This window comes from Chlorocebus sabaeus, chromosome 20, assembly GCF_047675955.1.
Source record: "Chlorocebus sabaeus isolate Y175 chromosome 20, mChlSab1.0.hap1, whole genome shotgun sequence".
NCBI lineage: Eukaryota > Metazoa > Chordata > Mammalia > Primates > Cercopithecidae > Chlorocebus > Chlorocebus sabaeus.
The window spans coordinates 130,509,780-130,527,018 of NC_132923.1; the positions used below are offsets into that span (position 1 = coordinate 130,509,780).

The window sequence follows — 17,239 nt, forward strand, 5'->3', positions numbered from 1 at the left end:
TAGAGAGTTTCACTATGTTGGCCATGCTGGCCTCGAACTCCTGATCTTGCAATCCACCCACCTCGGCCTCCCAAAGTGCTGGGATTCCAGGCGTGAGCCACCGCGCCCGGCCCTACTTTTTTCTTTAGTATGTTAAGCTGGGAGAGAACCAAGCTTAAGGGTCATCAGTGGCCTTCTGCTCTATGAAGGACAGGCATGAAGGCATTACCAGGTGTCCCCGTGGCGCTATGGGGAAGGCTCCTGGATGGGTCTGCATGAGGGGTGTCCCGAGGGACAGCACAAAGAGGTGCGCTCTGCCTTCCTCCTGCCTCAAGTCACTCTGAGTGAACCTGCTTTTGTGCCTCCTCTGAGAGGCCCTTGGACCCGCCCCTCATCCTGGCCTGCAAGGCCTGGCAGCCTGCCTCTTTGGACCTTTGTCCATGTCTCCCACTGCGTCCCTGTGTTCTGGTGGCTCCCCACCACCTCCCCGCTCTGCTCTGCTGCTCTTTCCTCTCCCTGTGGTACCAATGCTTCCCCTGCCTCCTCCTGCCTAACACCTGGTCTTTCAGGCCTCAGCTCAAATGCCTCTCATCTGAAGTCATGCCCTGCCTTGACATCTCTGGGCTGTCTTGAGAGCACCTGATGCCATGTGGTGTGGTCTCATTTACTTCTCGTCTGTCCGCTTAGCCAGAACCCAGACTCCTCTGACCTACTCCCCTCTGTGCACCCAGCACTGAGAAGCCCCACAGATGCTGCCAGAAACCAGCTGCAAAGCAGGGAGGTGGAAGGCCACTGCCCCGGAAAAGCATGCGCCTGTAGGTCTGTTTGATCTGTGTCTGCATGGCATACCATAATGTACTTAATCAGCCTCAAACAACACACACTTGGCTTCATTCCACTTTTATGTCTTGCAGACAGTGCTTGGCTCGTTCCAAGATGGGCACTGCCCTGCCCAGAGGCTGTGCCTAATTCTTGCCTGGCTCTGTGCACCCCTGCCCTAACAGCCTTTGGCCAATGGGTGGTGCCATAGCCACGTACGTTGACTTGGCGGGAGAAAGACACAGTTCCAGGCATCGCTTTACTGTGACCTGTTGTAAGTAGGGCAGGGTTTGCTGGGGGACAAGGCCATGTAAACCAGAATGGGGAAGCATCAGGCCACCCTCACCAGCTCTAGAACTTTTCCTGGCCAGCCCCAGATGCAGTCACAGAGTCCCTGCACCTGGGAGAGGGCTCAGACAGAGGCTCCCAGCCGTACCTCCAAAGAAGCAGGTGCTGGGTTTGGGGTGGGTGGCGAAGCTTGCATGTTTGCCCCACCTCGGTGAGTCCGCGTGTAGGTGGGTGAGCTGCACGTCGGTGCTTTAGGGGTGGCAGGCGGTAGGTGGGAGAGCACAGACGCACACACCAGGGCTTGAAGTGACTGCCACATACTCTCTGTGTGCCCTGGGATGCTTGCCTAATGTGTCACCCGTTGTCTGGGTGCTGTAAAGATCACCTGGGCCAGTGATGCTGGAGCTGGCCTAGGCCCCTCCCTCACCTGCTCCCTGCCTGCCCTGGGAAGCCTGAGGGTGCCTCAGTGTCATGCTGTCAACATCCTAAGGAAGTGATTGTTGCTGTAGAAAGTCATGGGAGTCCTCTGGGAAATGGAGACTCACACTCCCCACGGCTCAAACACACGGTCATCTTTTGTGTCATTTATTCAGCAAAGATGAAAAATAAGTCAGTTCTGAGGGTTGGTCAGGATGCTGTGAGGTGCCAAAGGCCAGGCCAGTCACTGCTGAACCGAGAAACACTTAGGACCATATATAAAAGTATTTGTCCTCAGGCCCAGAAAATAATCCCAAATGCAGAAAATGTTTAAGTGAAAGGGTGCCCATCACAGCGTTGTTTATAATGAGAATCAATTGGAGATGCCCCAGATCTCTAATAAAAGAAGAATGTTCAATTCCACCTGGCTGGCCATTGAAAGTAATTTTCTTTTCTTTTCTTTTTTTTTTTGAGACAGAGTTTTGCTCTGTCGCCTGGGCTGGAGTGCAGTGGCCGGATCTCAGCTCACTGCAAGCTCCGCCTCCCAGGTTTACACCATTCTCTTGCCTCAGCCTCCCGTGTAGCTGGGACTACAGGCGCCCGCCACCTCGCCCAGCTAGTTTTTTGTATTTTTTAGTAGAGACAGGGTTTCACCGTGTTAGCCAGGATGGTCTCGATCTCCTGACCTCGTGATCTGCCTGTCTCGGCCTCCCAAAGTGCTGGGATTACAGGCTTGAGCCACCGCGCCCGGCCTGAAAGTAATTTTCTAAAAAAAACTTAGGTACGGTTGCATGTGCCTGTAGTCGCAGCTACTTAGGAGGCTGAGGCTGGAGGATCACTTGAGCCCAGGAGGAGTTTGAGGCTGCAGTGAGCGTGATAGTGCCTGTGAATAGCCATTGCATTCCTGCCTGGGCAACACAGCAAGGTCCTGTCTCTAAAAATAATAATAATTTTGCACTGGAGTGCCTTGAGAAGGAAGTCACTGGAAAGGATAAGGAAACCTTTCACATACGGCCACTCAGACGGAGTGTTTGTGTCTCCCGTGTGTTGAAATCCTCACCCCCAGGGTGATGGTATTAGGGGGTGGGGCCTTTGGGAGGTGATGAGGGCATGGGGTGGAGCTTCATGAACGGGATCAATGTCCTCATGAAAGGGGCCCGAGGGAGCTCATTTGCCCCAACCACCACATGAGGTCACACAAGAAGCACTATGAATCAGGAAGCTGACCCTTACCAGACACGGAATCTGCCCATCCCTGATCTTGGAATGACCCAAGTCCCTGGAGACTTCCAGGCTCCAGGACTGTGAGAAATAAATTTCTGTTGTGCCTGAGCTGCCCAGGCTATGGCATTTTGTTATGGCAGCCCAGTGAACTAAGACCCAAACCTACAGAGGATGATCCCTAGGGTAGATGAAGAGAGAAAAGCAGGCGCAGCGCCACCTGTCCACATCCGCCATCTGGAAGCCCCGCCATGTGGTTGTAGACCTGGAGTCCGATCTGACACATGGGACGCAGCTGCCAAGGGGTCCTGTGTGACAAGGGACGAAGTGGCCAGAGGCAGACCCAGCCCCATAGGCTCTTTTGTTCCTTTTATGTTTTAAATCATGAGAATGGTTTGCCTATTTGAAGGATAAAAAACATTTAAAAATTTTTTTTTTTTTTTTTTTTTTGAGATGGAGTCTCGCTCTGTCGCCCAGGTTGGTGTGCAGTGGCCCGATCTCCACTCACTACAAGCTCCGCCTCCCAGGTTCACACCATTCTCCTGCCTCAGCCTCCCATATAGCTGGGACTACAGGCGCCAGCCACCGCACCCGGCTAATTTTTGTATTTTTAATAGAGATGGGGTTTCACCATGTTAGCCAGGATGGTCTTGATCTCCTGACCTTGTGATCCACCTGTCTCGGCCTCCCAAAGTGCTGGGATTACAGGCGTGAGCCACCGCACCCGGCAAAAAACATTTAAATTTTTAAAAAGAATAGTTGGGCCGGCCGGGCGCGGTGGCTCAAGCCTGTAATCCCAGCACTTTGGGAGGCCGAGACAGGCGGATCATGAGGTCAGGAGATCGAGACCATCCTGGCTAACACGGTGAAACCCCGTCTCTACTAAAAAAATACGAAAAACTAGCCGGGCGAGGTGGCGTGCGCCTGTAGTCCCAGCTACCCCGGAGGCTGAGGCAGGAGAATGGCATAAACCCGGGAGGCGGAGCTTGCAGTGAGCTGAGATCCAGCCACTGCACTCCAGCCTGGGCGACAGAGCGAGACTCTGTCTCAAAAAAAAAAAATAATAATAATAATAATAGTTGGGCCGGGCGCGGGGGCTCACACCTGTAATCCCAGCACTTTGGGAGGCTGAGCCAGGCGGATCACCTGAGGTCAGGAGTTTGAGGCCGACATAGTAAAACCCCATCTTTACTAAAAATACAAAAATTAGCCAGACGTGGTGGTGCACATCTTAATCCCAGCTACTCAGGAGGCTGAGGCAGCAGAATTGCCTGAATCCTGGAGGTGGAGGTTGCAGTGAACCGAGATTATACCACTGCATTCCAGCCTGGGCGACACAGCGAGACTCCATCTCAAAAAAAAAAAAAAAAAAGAAAAATGATTGCAAAGAGCCAAGTCACAGCACAGGCAGATTATTTTTCCCATATTGAATGAAAAAGAATCGGAAGGTGAGAATGTATTCAGTGGTTTTTGTCGTTGTCGTTGTTGTTGTTTGTGAGACGGAGTCTTGCTCTGTCGCCCAGCCTGGAGTGCAGTGGCGCGATCTCAGCTCACTGCAACCTCCCCGTCCAGAGTTCAACCGATCCTCATACCTCAGCCTCCTGAGTAGCCAGGATTACAGATGTGCACTGCCACGCCTGGGTAACTTTTGTATTTTTAGTAGAGATGGAGTTTCACCATGTTGGCCAGGCTGGTCTCGAACTCCTGGCCTCACGTGATCTGCCCACCTCGGCCTCCCAAAGTTCTGGAATTATAGTCATGAGCCACCGCGCCTGGCCTAAAGAAGAATAGTGATTGCAAAGAATGTGTCACAACATGGGCAGATTATTTTTCCTATGCTGAATGAAAAAGAATCAGAAGGTGAGGGTGTATATTTAGTTTTTGCACAGCTATATCAGACTAAAACTGCGAAATGAGCCAGGCAGACGAGCAAGCGAGACAACAAAACCCACCCCAATTCTTGGGAAAAAAAGCCTGGAAAGAAAGATCCCAAAATAGTAACCATGGTTATCTTTGAATGGGAGGAGTGACATTCCCCTTTTTTCCACTTTTCTATATTTCCCAAATTTTCCATAATGAGTATGTATGTATTTTTTCACTTTATATTATGCAAATAATGCATGCCTATTGTGAGAAAATCAGAAAAAAGGAAGAAGCAGCTGGTGATCCCACCACTTGGGGAATCGCCTGCAGCAGCTGCTTTGGGCTGGGCTCTTCAGGGCTCCTCTACATCCCTGTGCTTTTGTGTTTAGGAATGCACAGTGCTAGGCCGGGCACGGTGGCTCACGCCTGCAATCCCAGCACTTTGGGAGGCTGAGGCGGGTGGATCACGAGGTCAGGAGATCGAGACCATCCTGGCTAACACAGTGAAACCCTGTCTCTACTAAAAATACAAAAAATTAGGCCGGGTACAATGGCTCACGCCTGTAATCCCAGCACTTTGGGAGGCCGAGGCGGGCAGATCACAAGGTCAGGAGATCGAGACCATCCTGGCTAACACGGTGAAACCCCATCTCTATGAAAAATACAAAAAATTAGCCGGGCGCAGTGGCAGGTGCCTGTAATTCCAGCTACTTGGGAGGCTGAGGCAGGAGAATGGCGTGAACCCAGGAGGCGGAGCTTGCAGTGAGTGGAGATCGCGCCACTGTACTCCAACCTGGGTAACAGAGTGAGACTCCATCTCAAAAAAAAAAAAATTTAGCAGGGCGTGGTGGTGAGCGCTTATAATCCCAGCTACTCGGGAGGCTGAGGCAGGAGAATGGCGTGAACCCGGGAGGCGGAGCTTGCAGTGAGCCAGGATCATGCCACTGCACTGCAGCCTGGGCAACAAAGCGAGACTCCATCTCAAAAAAAAAAAAAAAAGAAAAGGAATGCACGGTGCCAATAAATTGCGATAAATTGGTTGCTTTCACAGTGGGGAATGAAAGCAAAAGCACTTTCCAGGGAGCATGTCCAGGGTGGGGCTCTCGGGGCTGGGCTGGCTGACCTGGACTGACCACTACCTCTGTCTCCACAGGAGCGCTGTGTAGCCGCGCTGGCTCGTGTCGAGCGCACTGACTTCCTGTCTCCCATGTGCATCGGTGAGGTGGCGCACGTCAGCGCGGAGATCACCTACACCTCCAAGCACTCTGTGGAGGTGCAGGTCAACGTGATGTCCGAAAACATCCTCACAGGTACTTCTGGAAGCGACGTGGCGACTGGAGCACTAAGGGCCGTGGCTATACAGCTGCTTCCCTCCTGAGGGCAGAGGACGCTCCAGGGCCTGGCCCCTTTTCCATCAATGAGACCTCTCTCACCTCCCACCACGGCCCTGGGAGCAGCTATGTCCATTGCCCTGATTTTGCAGACAGGAAACAGGCACAGAGGAGTTAAGAAACGAGCCCGAGTTCAGTTACCCAGAGCAGGACTCAACCCTGCTGTCCGGGTCTGGCCTGAGCACATCACCGCTGCCCGTCCTGCTGCCTGTGGCCAGCTCATCCATGGCAGGGACTGGGCGGGGGCTGTGAGGCCGGGGCACACCATCCACCCCTCTGCGGGGCTCCCTGCCCTGCTTGCCCTCCTCAAGCATAGGGAGGTGTTGGCTCCAGAGAGGACACTGCCCGCTCCTGGCGGCCCCGAAACCAGGCTCAGGTAGAAGCTCACTGGGTGAACCTTTGCCTCTGCTTTCATCTGAATGTTCTCCTCCTTGGCCATGGTAACCATGGAAACCCCCTTCCCCTTCCCACTGGGCGCTGCAGGAGAGGGCGGCTCCAGTGTTCACCAGCTCATGCTTCTTTTTATACCCAGGCTGGGGACGGGAGGTGAGGGGGAAGGCAGGCCTCTTCCCCTGCCCCTGGCCCTCTCCCTGCCACCTCCTGGGTCACCAGTCCTCCCATGCAGAGGAGAGGCTGGGCTGGTTTCCTCCTCTTCCCAATGCCTGTTCCTCAGCAGTGGCTGTCCTGTGGAGTGCCAGTTCACAGCCATTTAAGGAGCTCGAGTCCTCTTCCCCATGACAGACTGGTAGCAAACACAGTTATGCATCTAGAACATTCTGAGGACCTCAACAGGGTTGGTGATTAGAATGGCTGTGTCAGCCTAGCTCCGGCAGGTGGGCAGATTGAGCTGAGCAAGGGCCTGGAGTGGAAGGTGGTCTGCATTGCCATTGCCTGTTGCTCCCTCAGCAGGCACCTCTGACATCAGAGGGACCCTGGATGCTGGTCTCAGGCCGTGGCACAGGAAGGGGTGTATGGGCACCTCCCACATCAGGAGCAGTGCCCATGACTTGGGAGAGGCTCAGGGCTGGGTGGGTTCCCCACTTGAGGGGCCTTGGGGGTTCCCTGCCATCTCCTGTGAGGTCGCATCTCTTCTCCTGACTCTGCTGGAGATGGAGCCTTGGCCCCTTCCTGGAGACGAGGGATGGCCCGCCGCGCTCTCCTGCTTCCTAGGACCCTCCTGCTTGTGAGAGCCCTGTCAGCAGCGCCCTTTGTCATTGCAGGAGTTGGTGGCTTCAAAAATGCTGGGAATGGATCTGCTTTGCAGATTTTCTGCCATGGAAGCCCCCTTTGTGGTCCATCAGAGGCCACAGCCTCAGAGGAATCCCTGATGAGCAGTTTGTTGTTGTTGTTTTTGAGATGGGGTCTTGCTCCGTTGCCCAGTCTGGAGTGCAGTGGCATGATCTCGGCTCACTGCAACCTCTGCCTCCCAGGTTCAAGCTATTCTCCTGCCTCCTGGGTTCAAGCTATTCTCCTGCTTCAGCCTCCTGAGTAGCTGGGACTACGGCGTGAGCCACCACACCTGGCTGATTTTTGTATTTTTAGTAGAGACAGGGTTTCACCACGATGGCCAGGGTGGTCTGAAACTCCTGATCTCAGTTGATCCACCCGACTCGGCCTCCCAAAGTGCTGGGCTTACAGGCAGGAGCCTCCAAACCTGGCCAAGCAGTTTGGGATGATGAGGAGAGAGGCAGGGAGACAGAAAGGCATTCTCGGGCTTTCAGCGCGGTTGGGACCCGCTCTCCCCACAGCACAGAGCAATGCAGGCCAAAGGTCAGGGGTATTGAACTTGATGATCTCCCCAGATTATGAACTTCTCTTTCTTGGCCACTTCTGCTGGCCCATAATAGACATGGAACTGATAATGGATGAGCAAATGAATGAATGAATAAGTGAATGAGCGGAGGCGAGCAGGAAGAACTGGGCGTCAGTGCTGAGACATTCTCGCTGATGGGGTATTGATGAGGATGACGCAATCTGACATGTTCCTGGGGATCCCTCGCTCTTTAGGGGCTGAGAGTGGGGAGAGCGGGAGAGGCTCCTGTGCAGAGCCAAGGCAGGCACAAGCATGAGAGAGCAGCCCCCACCTCAGCTCACCCACAAGGTGCTGGGAGCTTCTCAGCCTCCCCGCTGTGTCCCGGCCACTACAACCCTCGGCCTTCTCCTCCTCCGAAGGATGGGCTCAGGAGGGACAGAGATGCCCACCCTTCCTCCCTGGGGACATCAGGGCTGGCATTGCCCTGTCGTGCATGTGAGGCTTGGAGAAGGCAGGAGACGCTTGCCAGCACATGACGGCTTTTCCCAGTGGGGCTGGGCAGTGCCGCAGGTTCTTCCTCCCAGCTTCAGCCTTTTCCCTGTAGCAGGGGCTGGGCAGGGAGGCCTTGGAGCCCTGAGGCTGTGGCTTTTCTCCGCGTCTTGGTCAGGCCCCGGAGCCCGCTGTTCTCACTCTGTGACTGCGGGTCTCATCTCCCTCTCTGTCTCGCTCATCTCCTTGTCTGTGCTTCTGCTTCTCTGCCATCTCTCTCTGCAGTCTCTATTGTTCTCTTGAGGCCCTTCTCTGTATCTGCCCATGTGTCCCCTGGAAATTGAACTCATGAAGGCCCCAATACCAAGGGCAGCGCCTGGCACACGGTGGGCACGTGGGGAGCACTGGCTGAATGGGTAGTGACCTCTGAAAGACAGGGGCATTGCAGGTGGGGGCAGAGGACGCGTGCCGGGGCCCTGACCCGGAGCAGGCTGAGTCATAAGCTGTGTGCGTGACATCCGTGTGCTGTCTCCACCCCAGGAGGCAGGGGTCCCCTGTTCTGTGTGGGCTCTTCCTGGGCTGTGCTGCCTATCATGAGGCCACTGAGCGAGCACGGGCCCAGGCAGACGACCCGCAAACCTTGCCTTTGAGGCGGCTTATTTATCCCCAGAAACTGTCAAAATACTAAGCTAACTGGGATGTGATTGCTGCGAATTGCTCCAGAAAAATAGCTGGGAGCTCTTAAGATTTTAACATTTGTTTTTGTTTTTGTTTTTATTTTGAGACTGAGTCTTGCTCTGTTGCCCTGGCTGGGGTGCAGTGGCGCCATCTCGGCTCATTACAACCTCCACCTCCCAGGTTCAAGTGATTCTCCTGTCTCAGCCTCCCGAGTAGCTGGGACTACAGGCACATGTCACTACGCCCGGCTAATTTTTTTGTATTTTTAGTAGACACAGGGCTTCACCGTGTTAGCCAGGATCATTTCGATTCTGAGCTCGTGATCTGCCTGCCTTAGCCTGCCAAAGTACTGGGATTACAGGCGTGAGCCACCGCAGCTGGCCGAGAGATATTTTTTAATACTGCCGTTGTCTTTTGATGGTTTCATCAAATGATGGAGAAAGTACAATTAGCACGTTTGCCTCATTTGCTCCATGGTGTTCATTTAGGTCCAGAGGGCCGCTCGAGTTGTCATGGAGACCGGCTTGTCAGGCTGACTCTAGCCGAGTTCAACAGGAAATCTTTATTCCCAAAAGCAGGTTGTCAGATTCACTCTCAGTCAAAGTGCGGTGGAAATATTTTCCCGTAGTATTTGCCTGTGGTTCCCAAGCACAGGGAGCCCCATGCCCTCACGGTGTGTTCTGTGCGGGGAGGAGGGGCAGGCATGGGCCTTTTCTTAATGGGCCCCCTGGGGCTTGACTTGGAGCCTGGGGCTGTGTTTATCCAGGAGGAAAAACATTTCGCCTTGGGAAGGCAGGTTCAGGTAACTAGTGGGAAGTGAGCTGCTCTGGGGGTTTTAGGCAGGGCCCTGGGGCTGCTCCCGTCTCCCTTTCCTCTGTTATTTCTTGCAGTTCCCTCTTCTGCCTTATAGTGAGGATCTTCCACATTGAAGAAGCCACTTTTATTTCTTTTTTTATTTTAAGACAGGGCCTCGCTCTGTCGCCCAGGCTGGAGTGCAGTGGTGCAATCTAGGCTCACTGTAATCTCCGCCTTCTGGGCTCAAGCGCTCTTCCTATCTCACTGTTTGGGACCACAGGTGCGCACCACCATGCCCAGCTAATTTTTTGTGTTTTTGGTAGAGACGGGGTTTCGCCATGTTGCCCAGGCTGGTCCGGAACTCCTGAGCTCAAGTGATCCACCAGTCTCAGCCTCCCAGAGAGCTGGGATTACAGGTGTGAGCCACCTACCGCTCCTGACAAAACCACTTTTTAAAGGCATCCTTGCAGATACTTCTATGAAATGACTGGGACATGGGAGTATGGCCCCAAGTTGCTGTGTGACCCCGGGCAAACCCCTTGATGTCTCTGGGCCTCAGGCTCCTTCTGTACAAGTGAGGGGTGTACACCAGGGATCTCTAGGCTGCTTTAGCTCCGACAGGCCACGAGCCTATGTTTCTCAGCACGGACAGGCCTCCCTGTCCCGCAGCCCCACTTTGCTCTGTGGCTGGCTTCAGTGCCCCAAGGAGTCAGCAACCTACAGCCCATCTCTTGGCACCCGGAAGCTTCTGGTGGAGCTTTGGATGGGCTGGCACCACACCCGAGTGTCTGGTGTGAAGGAAAGGAAGTTCCTGGGGTGGCAAAAATGGGGCTTTGATGAGCTGGCTCCGCTGCTCTGTGCTTTGGGCTGTGGGGGCCCTGGCTGTCTCCCCTGCCCCTCCCCTGGGCTGCTCTGCCTGGGCACAGCCTCCACATCCTCCTGAGCCTCCGCAGCCTGTACGTCTGTGTGGGCCAAGTGTCTTTCTGGGCTTCCCCGTTTGCTGGGAGTTCTTGGCAGTGCTGAGACAGGTGGATGGGATCTGCAGAAGATGTTGCTTGTCTGAGCGTCAGGACATCAAGTTCCCCAGCAAGGCACTTTTGATTTTGACGTTTGATGTCAGCAGCAATCAGTTGGTGGAGACTTGAGCCAGCGGGTGAAGTGGGTTCAGCCTCGTCTCCCTGGGCAGAGTGAAAGGCGTCTGCCTGCAGCCCATCAGTCCTTCCCCTCTGTCTGGGAGGCTCATTGGGAGCCTCTGATGTGTTTTCGTCATCAAGCTCCCTTTCTGTCAAAACACCAGGAAGAGGAGGTTGCCTGCAGTGGGTGCCCTCCAGGGTGATCCCTGTTGGGTATTGTGGTTGACCAACTCCGGACCATCCAGGCTTAACCGTGGTCTGAAGTCCTTTCAGCCACCCCTGAAAAGGGAAAACTGCCCCAGAGTGGCTGCACTGGGAGGGGCTGGGGTCCTGAGTTCAAGCCAGTTTTAGGGGGCATACCTTGTGATGGGGGCGGGCCCCACGCAGCCTCTCTCCGTGGGCTCTGGGGTCTCTGGTTCTGTTTGTCCACACTCACATGATGGCAGCACTCCCCGGCCAGGATGCTGAAAAGACCTTGGGGCCTTGGGGGTTGGGGGCCAGAGAGGTAGTACACAGTGCGGGGTGTTTCGGGTGCTGGGACCGGGGGCCAGAGCAGCATCTGCCACGTGCCTGGCTGCTCACACCCCTACTCCGTCTCCTGGGCATCACTTACGTGATTTTCTTCTCTTAAGGTGCCAAAAAGCTGACCAATAAGGCCACCCTGTGGTATGTGCCCTTGTCGCTGAAGAACGTGGACAAGGTCCTCGAGGTGCCTCCTGTTGTGGTAAGGTACCCCTTCTACTTCTCTCTTGGGGGCAGATGGCAGAGATCAGGTCACCTCGCCTGATGGTGGGAGGCTCGTTCAGCTAAGGGTCCCAAGGGAGTGACAGGTCAAAGCTGGGGCACAGGGTGCCAGGTCCGCCAGCAGGCAGTGTCCCCTCTGGGCTGGGCAGGGCATCCCTGGCTCCACAGGAGTTTCTGTCCTGCCTTCGAGGAAACACGGGTGGGGAGGCGACATGTCTGTGTGGGATCTTCTGGTGTATGTTTAATTCATGCTGGGAATGTGAGCGCAAGCTGGCCCAGAACCTGTGGACGTAAACATCCCTCCAACCTAGGGACCTTTTTGTCACACTCCCTAACCAGAGAAAAGGCAGTGACAGGATTGTGATAGTGATGTGTCCTTCTTTCGGGAGCCAGGACCACCAGGCTGCCTGGGCTGGGCCGGCTGCTGCCCCGTGACCCCTGCAAGCTGGTTCTGATCTCTGCTTCTGATGCAGTGGCCGTGGAGACAGCTCTCCTTGTGTGAGCTTTGGTCTTTCTCCCTCCTTGTCCCCTGCTGGCGTCTGCCTCCTTCTCTGGGTTTCTCTCATTTCTGGCTTTGCTGTGATGGAAGCACCTTTCTTCTTTTTTTTTTTTTTGAGACGGAGTCTCGCTCTGTCGCCTAGGCTGGAGTGCAGTGACCGGATCTCAGCTCACAGCAAGCTCCGCCTCCCGGGTTCACGCCATTCTCCTGCCTCAGTCTCCTGAGTAGCTGGACTACAGGCGCCCACCACCACGCTCGGCTAATTTTTTAATTTTTTTTTTTTTAGTAGAGACGGGGTTTCACCGTGTTAGCCAGGATGGTCTTGATCTCCTGACCTCATGATCCACCCACCTTGGCCTCCCAAAGTGCTGGGATTACAGGCATGAGCCGCCGCGCCCGGTGGAAGCACCTTCCATAATACCGGTTCATTGTGTTGTCAGAGGAGTCCCGCTATGGGTGGGCCTATGGGCGAAGCCTGTGGAAGCTGCGCGAACAGACTCTTGGAGGGGAGAAGTTGGGAATAAAGAAATTTAATTCATTCCCTAAAAGTACTCCCTCGCCTCCTTCTCCTGTGCCCCAAGTTCATTGGCGAGTCCAAGGACAGGTGTGACCAGCTCCTCCCACAGCCTGACCCTGAGGTCCACAGGCCCAGCCCCCAGGAGGAGCTCTTCTTAGAGGGAAGGAACCAGGATTCTCAGTCTCTGCAGTGTGGGCCCCGGCGGGGAGCTTTTCCTCCGGCTGATATATATATAGAATACATTTTTAGAAATAATAAAACTGAGAACCACATTGTCAGGAATTGGTGCCTGCTCTTTTTGTTTCCAGACCCAACAGAGATGCTGGGTGTTCTGCTGCTGCCGGAAGCCCTGGTCCCCTCCTCAGCGTTTGCCAGGCACAGGCCACTTTAGAAGCCCTGATCCCCTCCCCAGCGTTTGCTGGGAGCAGGCCACTTTCCGCCTGTAGGAGGCCTGGCTCTCTGTCTTCCCGTGGCCCCCGGGTCACCAGGGCTGATGGGACCCCAGTCCCTGCTTCCGCTGCCCATGTGAGACTGGGGAGGTACTCCCTGAGACGTGCTTCCTGCCCTCTCTTCTCTCCTCAGCTCAGTGTCTGACCAGGCACCCTGCCGGGGTCTCCTCAGAGGGCAGTGAAAGTCTGGGTGGGGTGTCTCCCCAGGTGGATGTGGCTGGCTGCCGGGTCCAGCTGCTGTTTGGCCTAGGTTTTTTGTTGTTGTTGTTGTTTTTAAATCTTGGTGACAGGGGAACCCTGTCCACATTTAATGGGAAGGGGAGGGAAGGCTGGTGGCTATAACTTTGGTTTTTTTTTTTTTTTTTGAGACAGAGTCTCGATCTGTCGCCCAGGCTGGAGTGCAGTGGTGCAATTTCGGCTCACTGCAAGCTCTGCCTCCTGGGTCCACACCATTCTCCTGCCTCAGCCTCCCCAGTAGCTGGGACTACAGGCACCCACCACCATGCCCGGCTAATTTTTTATATTTTTAGTAGTGATGGGGTTTCACTGTGTTAGCCAGGATGGTCTTGATCTCCTGGCCTTGTGATCCACCCGCCTCGGCCTCCCAAAGTGCTGGGATTACAGGCGTGAGCCACCGTGCCTGGCCGCAGCTTTGGTTTTATGAGAGCAGGATGGCAGCATGCCAGAATCTGGCCAGCAGGCGGGGGCTCAGGGTCAGGGTGTGGAGTCCGAAGTCTAACGCTCCCGCCTGAGTCAGTGTCCTGGGGCTGCTGTGACCAAGTGCCACTGGCTGGGTAGCTCTCAAACAACAGAAGTTGATTCTGTCACAGTTCTGGAGGCCAGAAGTCCAAAGGTGTGGGCAGGGGCCCGCGCCCTCCATTGGCCCCAGGTGAGGATCCCTCCTGGTCTCTCCAGCGCCGGGTGGCTCCAGGCGTCCCTTGGCTGAGGCTGGGTCCCTGAAGCTTCTGCCTCCATCTTCGCACGGCCTGCTTACAAGAGCACGGGTCACTGGGCTTAGGGCCTATCCCATTCCACTGTGACCTCATTCTAACTATTTGCAACTACAAAGACCCGGTTTTTGGAAGTGTTCGCATTTTGAGGTTTCAGGTGGATATACATTTTGAGGGACACTGTTCAACCCAGTGCAGCAGCCCTCGGTTCAACACCCTCCCCCGTCTCTTGTTCTTTGTGGGGCTGTTATCCTCTCTCCCTGCTTCTTGGCTGAGATGGAAGTTGTGGTCATTTTCAGGCAGTGCTAACTCGGGGTGGTTGAAGACCTAAGGAGCAGGGGTCAGTTGGGGGCTCCTGACTGTTCTCCGCAGAATTGCAAGCACACCCACCCCCACGTTTATTCTTTTCTCTAAGCCCTTGGTGTTCAGTGAGCTATATCACGTGTAAATATTGAGACATAGCATTTAACGGATTTAATTTTCAGATGCTATCCAGTTCTGAAATCTCTCCCAGGCCCCATGCCTGGCTTTAGCATCTCATGGTACATCTCAGGCGGGTGATACCGAGGGGCGGGTCTGGACCTGAACGCAGTCGCTTTTGCTGCCTTGTCGCTTGGGATCGATGCACCGAGAGCTGTTGGGTTTTGGCCAGTGGAGGGGACGGGTAGCTTCAGACTCCCCTGGCTCCCGTCCCCTTGCCGCAGGGACAGGGCGCTTTCAGCGTGGCCCCTCTTAGCCTCGCCTCTCCTTGCCCAGTAATTGGCTCCCTCCCTCCCACATCCTGGAGGAGCTCCCGGTTGCTTTTTCATTTCCTTTGTATAGTGGGTTTGATGAGACATAAATATCAACTTGGCCTTGTCAAGGAGTTGTTGAAACCATTCCACGGAGCCGAGGCAGCCAGAGCTGCAGATGGGAGAGGCTGCACAGTTCTCAGCTGCAGCTGTTGCTCAGAGCTATTTGCACTGTCTTCCCCCCAACACATGCTAGGCCCACGTAGTATAAACCTCCCGCTGATTTGGAATCTGGGTCTCCTGTTTTTCACTAGTGGGCCCAGCCAGAGGCCTGCTTCGGAGTCCCGGAAAGTGCAGCTTCCTTCCCTGGCTCCGGTGAGCATATGCTTATCTGCTGGTGGCCTGGCCACAGGGCTGTCTTATATTCCATGAGCATGCTCCTGCGGACCTTTCTACAGCCATCCCACATTTAGGAAGATGTACATCCCTGTATCTATAGATATGCACATATATATAATATGTATACACATACAGATAGAGATGTCACATATGTATGCATGTAGATATCTTGAACATGCATGCGCACACACACGCGCTCTGGTTTCCTGGATGTGTGCATCTCCCTGGAGGAACCCAGCTGCTGGCCATGTGCACAGTCGTCCAGTGCAGGACATCTTTTCTTTGTTCCACCTTCCTCCCCAGCCTGCCTGCAGCTTTCCCAGTGAGCATGGAACTTCGGTGTCCCTGTGATGGGCCTGAGGGGCCCAGGATGACCGGAGGGGCAGCTGCAGCCCTGGACATGCTGAGTGGCCGTCGGGGGTGGATGCTTTGGTTTTTTTCAAATGTCTGAATACGTGCTTGAGCGAAGAGGTTCACAGCCTATCTCTCAGACATTTGGGCCACGCTGTCTGCTGCTTCAAATCAGTTGGGTTTGATGAGCCCTCGGGGGTGAGAATTAGGTGCCAGCCATCATTAAAATGTTCCAGCGGTTTTGTTCCCAGATGGAAAGGCAGCATTGGGGAGTAGGCCTGGCTTCTCCTCGTGGCTTGTGTCCAGGACCGGGCCCCATCATTTCCTTGTGTGCCCGCCAAGCCCAGACAAATGTACTGGATGCCACAAGGATGTATTAGACCAGGGGGTGGCTCCTTTAAAAAAAGTTCCCTTTAAAAGGCATTTCTTGAGGATGCTGAAGTTCACCCCCCAATGTTGCTAGGTAGACACACAGCGCAGACCCTCCTCTCACAGCCATGACTTGGCCGGTGGAACATTAGGACGTGATTTATTTATGGAGGAAAAGGTTGAATTATCCACTGCAACTTAAAACACTCCCCACGGTTTGCTTCTTTTGAACAAACCCTTCAGCTCCCTTCCCAGCCTCTTTTGAAGATGGGTTCTCAACTGAAGATGATGGATAATTAAGCCGAGGAATGGTGAATGGTGCTCAGGCCCTGCACAGTTTTGGAGCTGAGCCACGAGCAGGAATTATCGAGATGTTTAAAACTGACTTTCGAAAGAAGGCCTAACACAGCCATCTGAAGTGAACTTGCTTAGGTCAGAGGGGCTGCAACAGGCGGCCGGGAGGGGCCCAGAGGGGCCCTGGGTTCTGTGGCTTCCCCACAGGCTCAGTTAGAATGGTTGGGTGAGTGAACGGTGAGAGCAGAAGTTGAGGTTAATCAGAACAGCCAGGTGGTAGTTGGCCCCTGGCCAGGCTGTCAGGGAGGGAGAAGGTCCTGGGGGATGGAGCAGGCAGAGGGTCTGGAACTGGCCTGGGGCCAGCACACAGGCCCTGAGGGCCCCTCTGAGGGTCCCATGGGGAGGGAGTATGGTGCGTCCCCTCCACTGTGCACAGGAGGGCAGTGAGTGAACCGTCTGTTATGTCCAAGAAATGCAATATCCCCTGTTGTGTCCTGGGACTCAGGAGCTTTGGTTTTTGTGCTGAGAGTTGGTATTTTTTATTTTATTTTATCTTTTTAGATGGAGTCCCGCTCTGTCGCCCAGGCTGGAGTGCAGTGGCGCGATCTTGGCTGGCTGCAACCTCCACCTCCTGGGTTCAAGCGATTCCCTTGCCTCAGCCTCCCGAATAGCTAAGACTACCCACCACCATACCTGGCTAATTTTGGTATTTTTAGTAGAGACAGGGTTTCACCATGTGGCCAGGAGTCTCGAACTCCTGACCTCAAGTGATCCACCTGCCTCAGCCTCCCAAATTGCTGGGATTACAGGCGCGAGCCACCATGCCCGGCCTGTGCTAAGTCTTATATTCACATTTATTTTTAACTTCCGGGGTCAAAAACCCCTATGATCCATTCAGAGAGCCTCGGGGGGATGGTTCCATCTTTGACTGCCTGTTCTCTACTAATATACAGCCTGTTCGATTGGCCAAGGGTCAGCAGGGACACACACAGTTCCTGCTCTGTCATGGCCCTGGGAGAGTAGGTGGGGCCTTTTTGAGGATCCCTTTATTCTGGAATGAATCCTAGGAAGGAACGGGACAGTGCAAAATGATTTTAAGTAACCTAGGAT

At 54.4% G+C, this 17,239-nt stretch overlaps 1 protein-coding gene across 3 annotated transcripts in view; it reads left to right on the forward strand.

Moving 5' to 3' along the window:
- The window catches only part of ACOT7 (acyl-CoA thioesterase 7), a 132,874-nt gene that overhangs the window by 51,811 nt on the left and 63,824 nt on the right, over window positions 1–17,239 (forward strand). For all 3 annotated transcript variants that reach the window (XM_007980774.3, XM_073007893.1, XM_073007894.1), the window contains exons 3-4: window positions 5,741–5,897; window positions 11,459–11,550. In XM_007980774.3, the coding sequence (XP_007978965.1) occupies window positions 5,741–5,897; window positions 11,459–11,550 (249 nt within the window). The remainder of the gene's footprint in view (window positions 1–5,740; window positions 5,898–11,458; window positions 11,551–17,239) is intronic.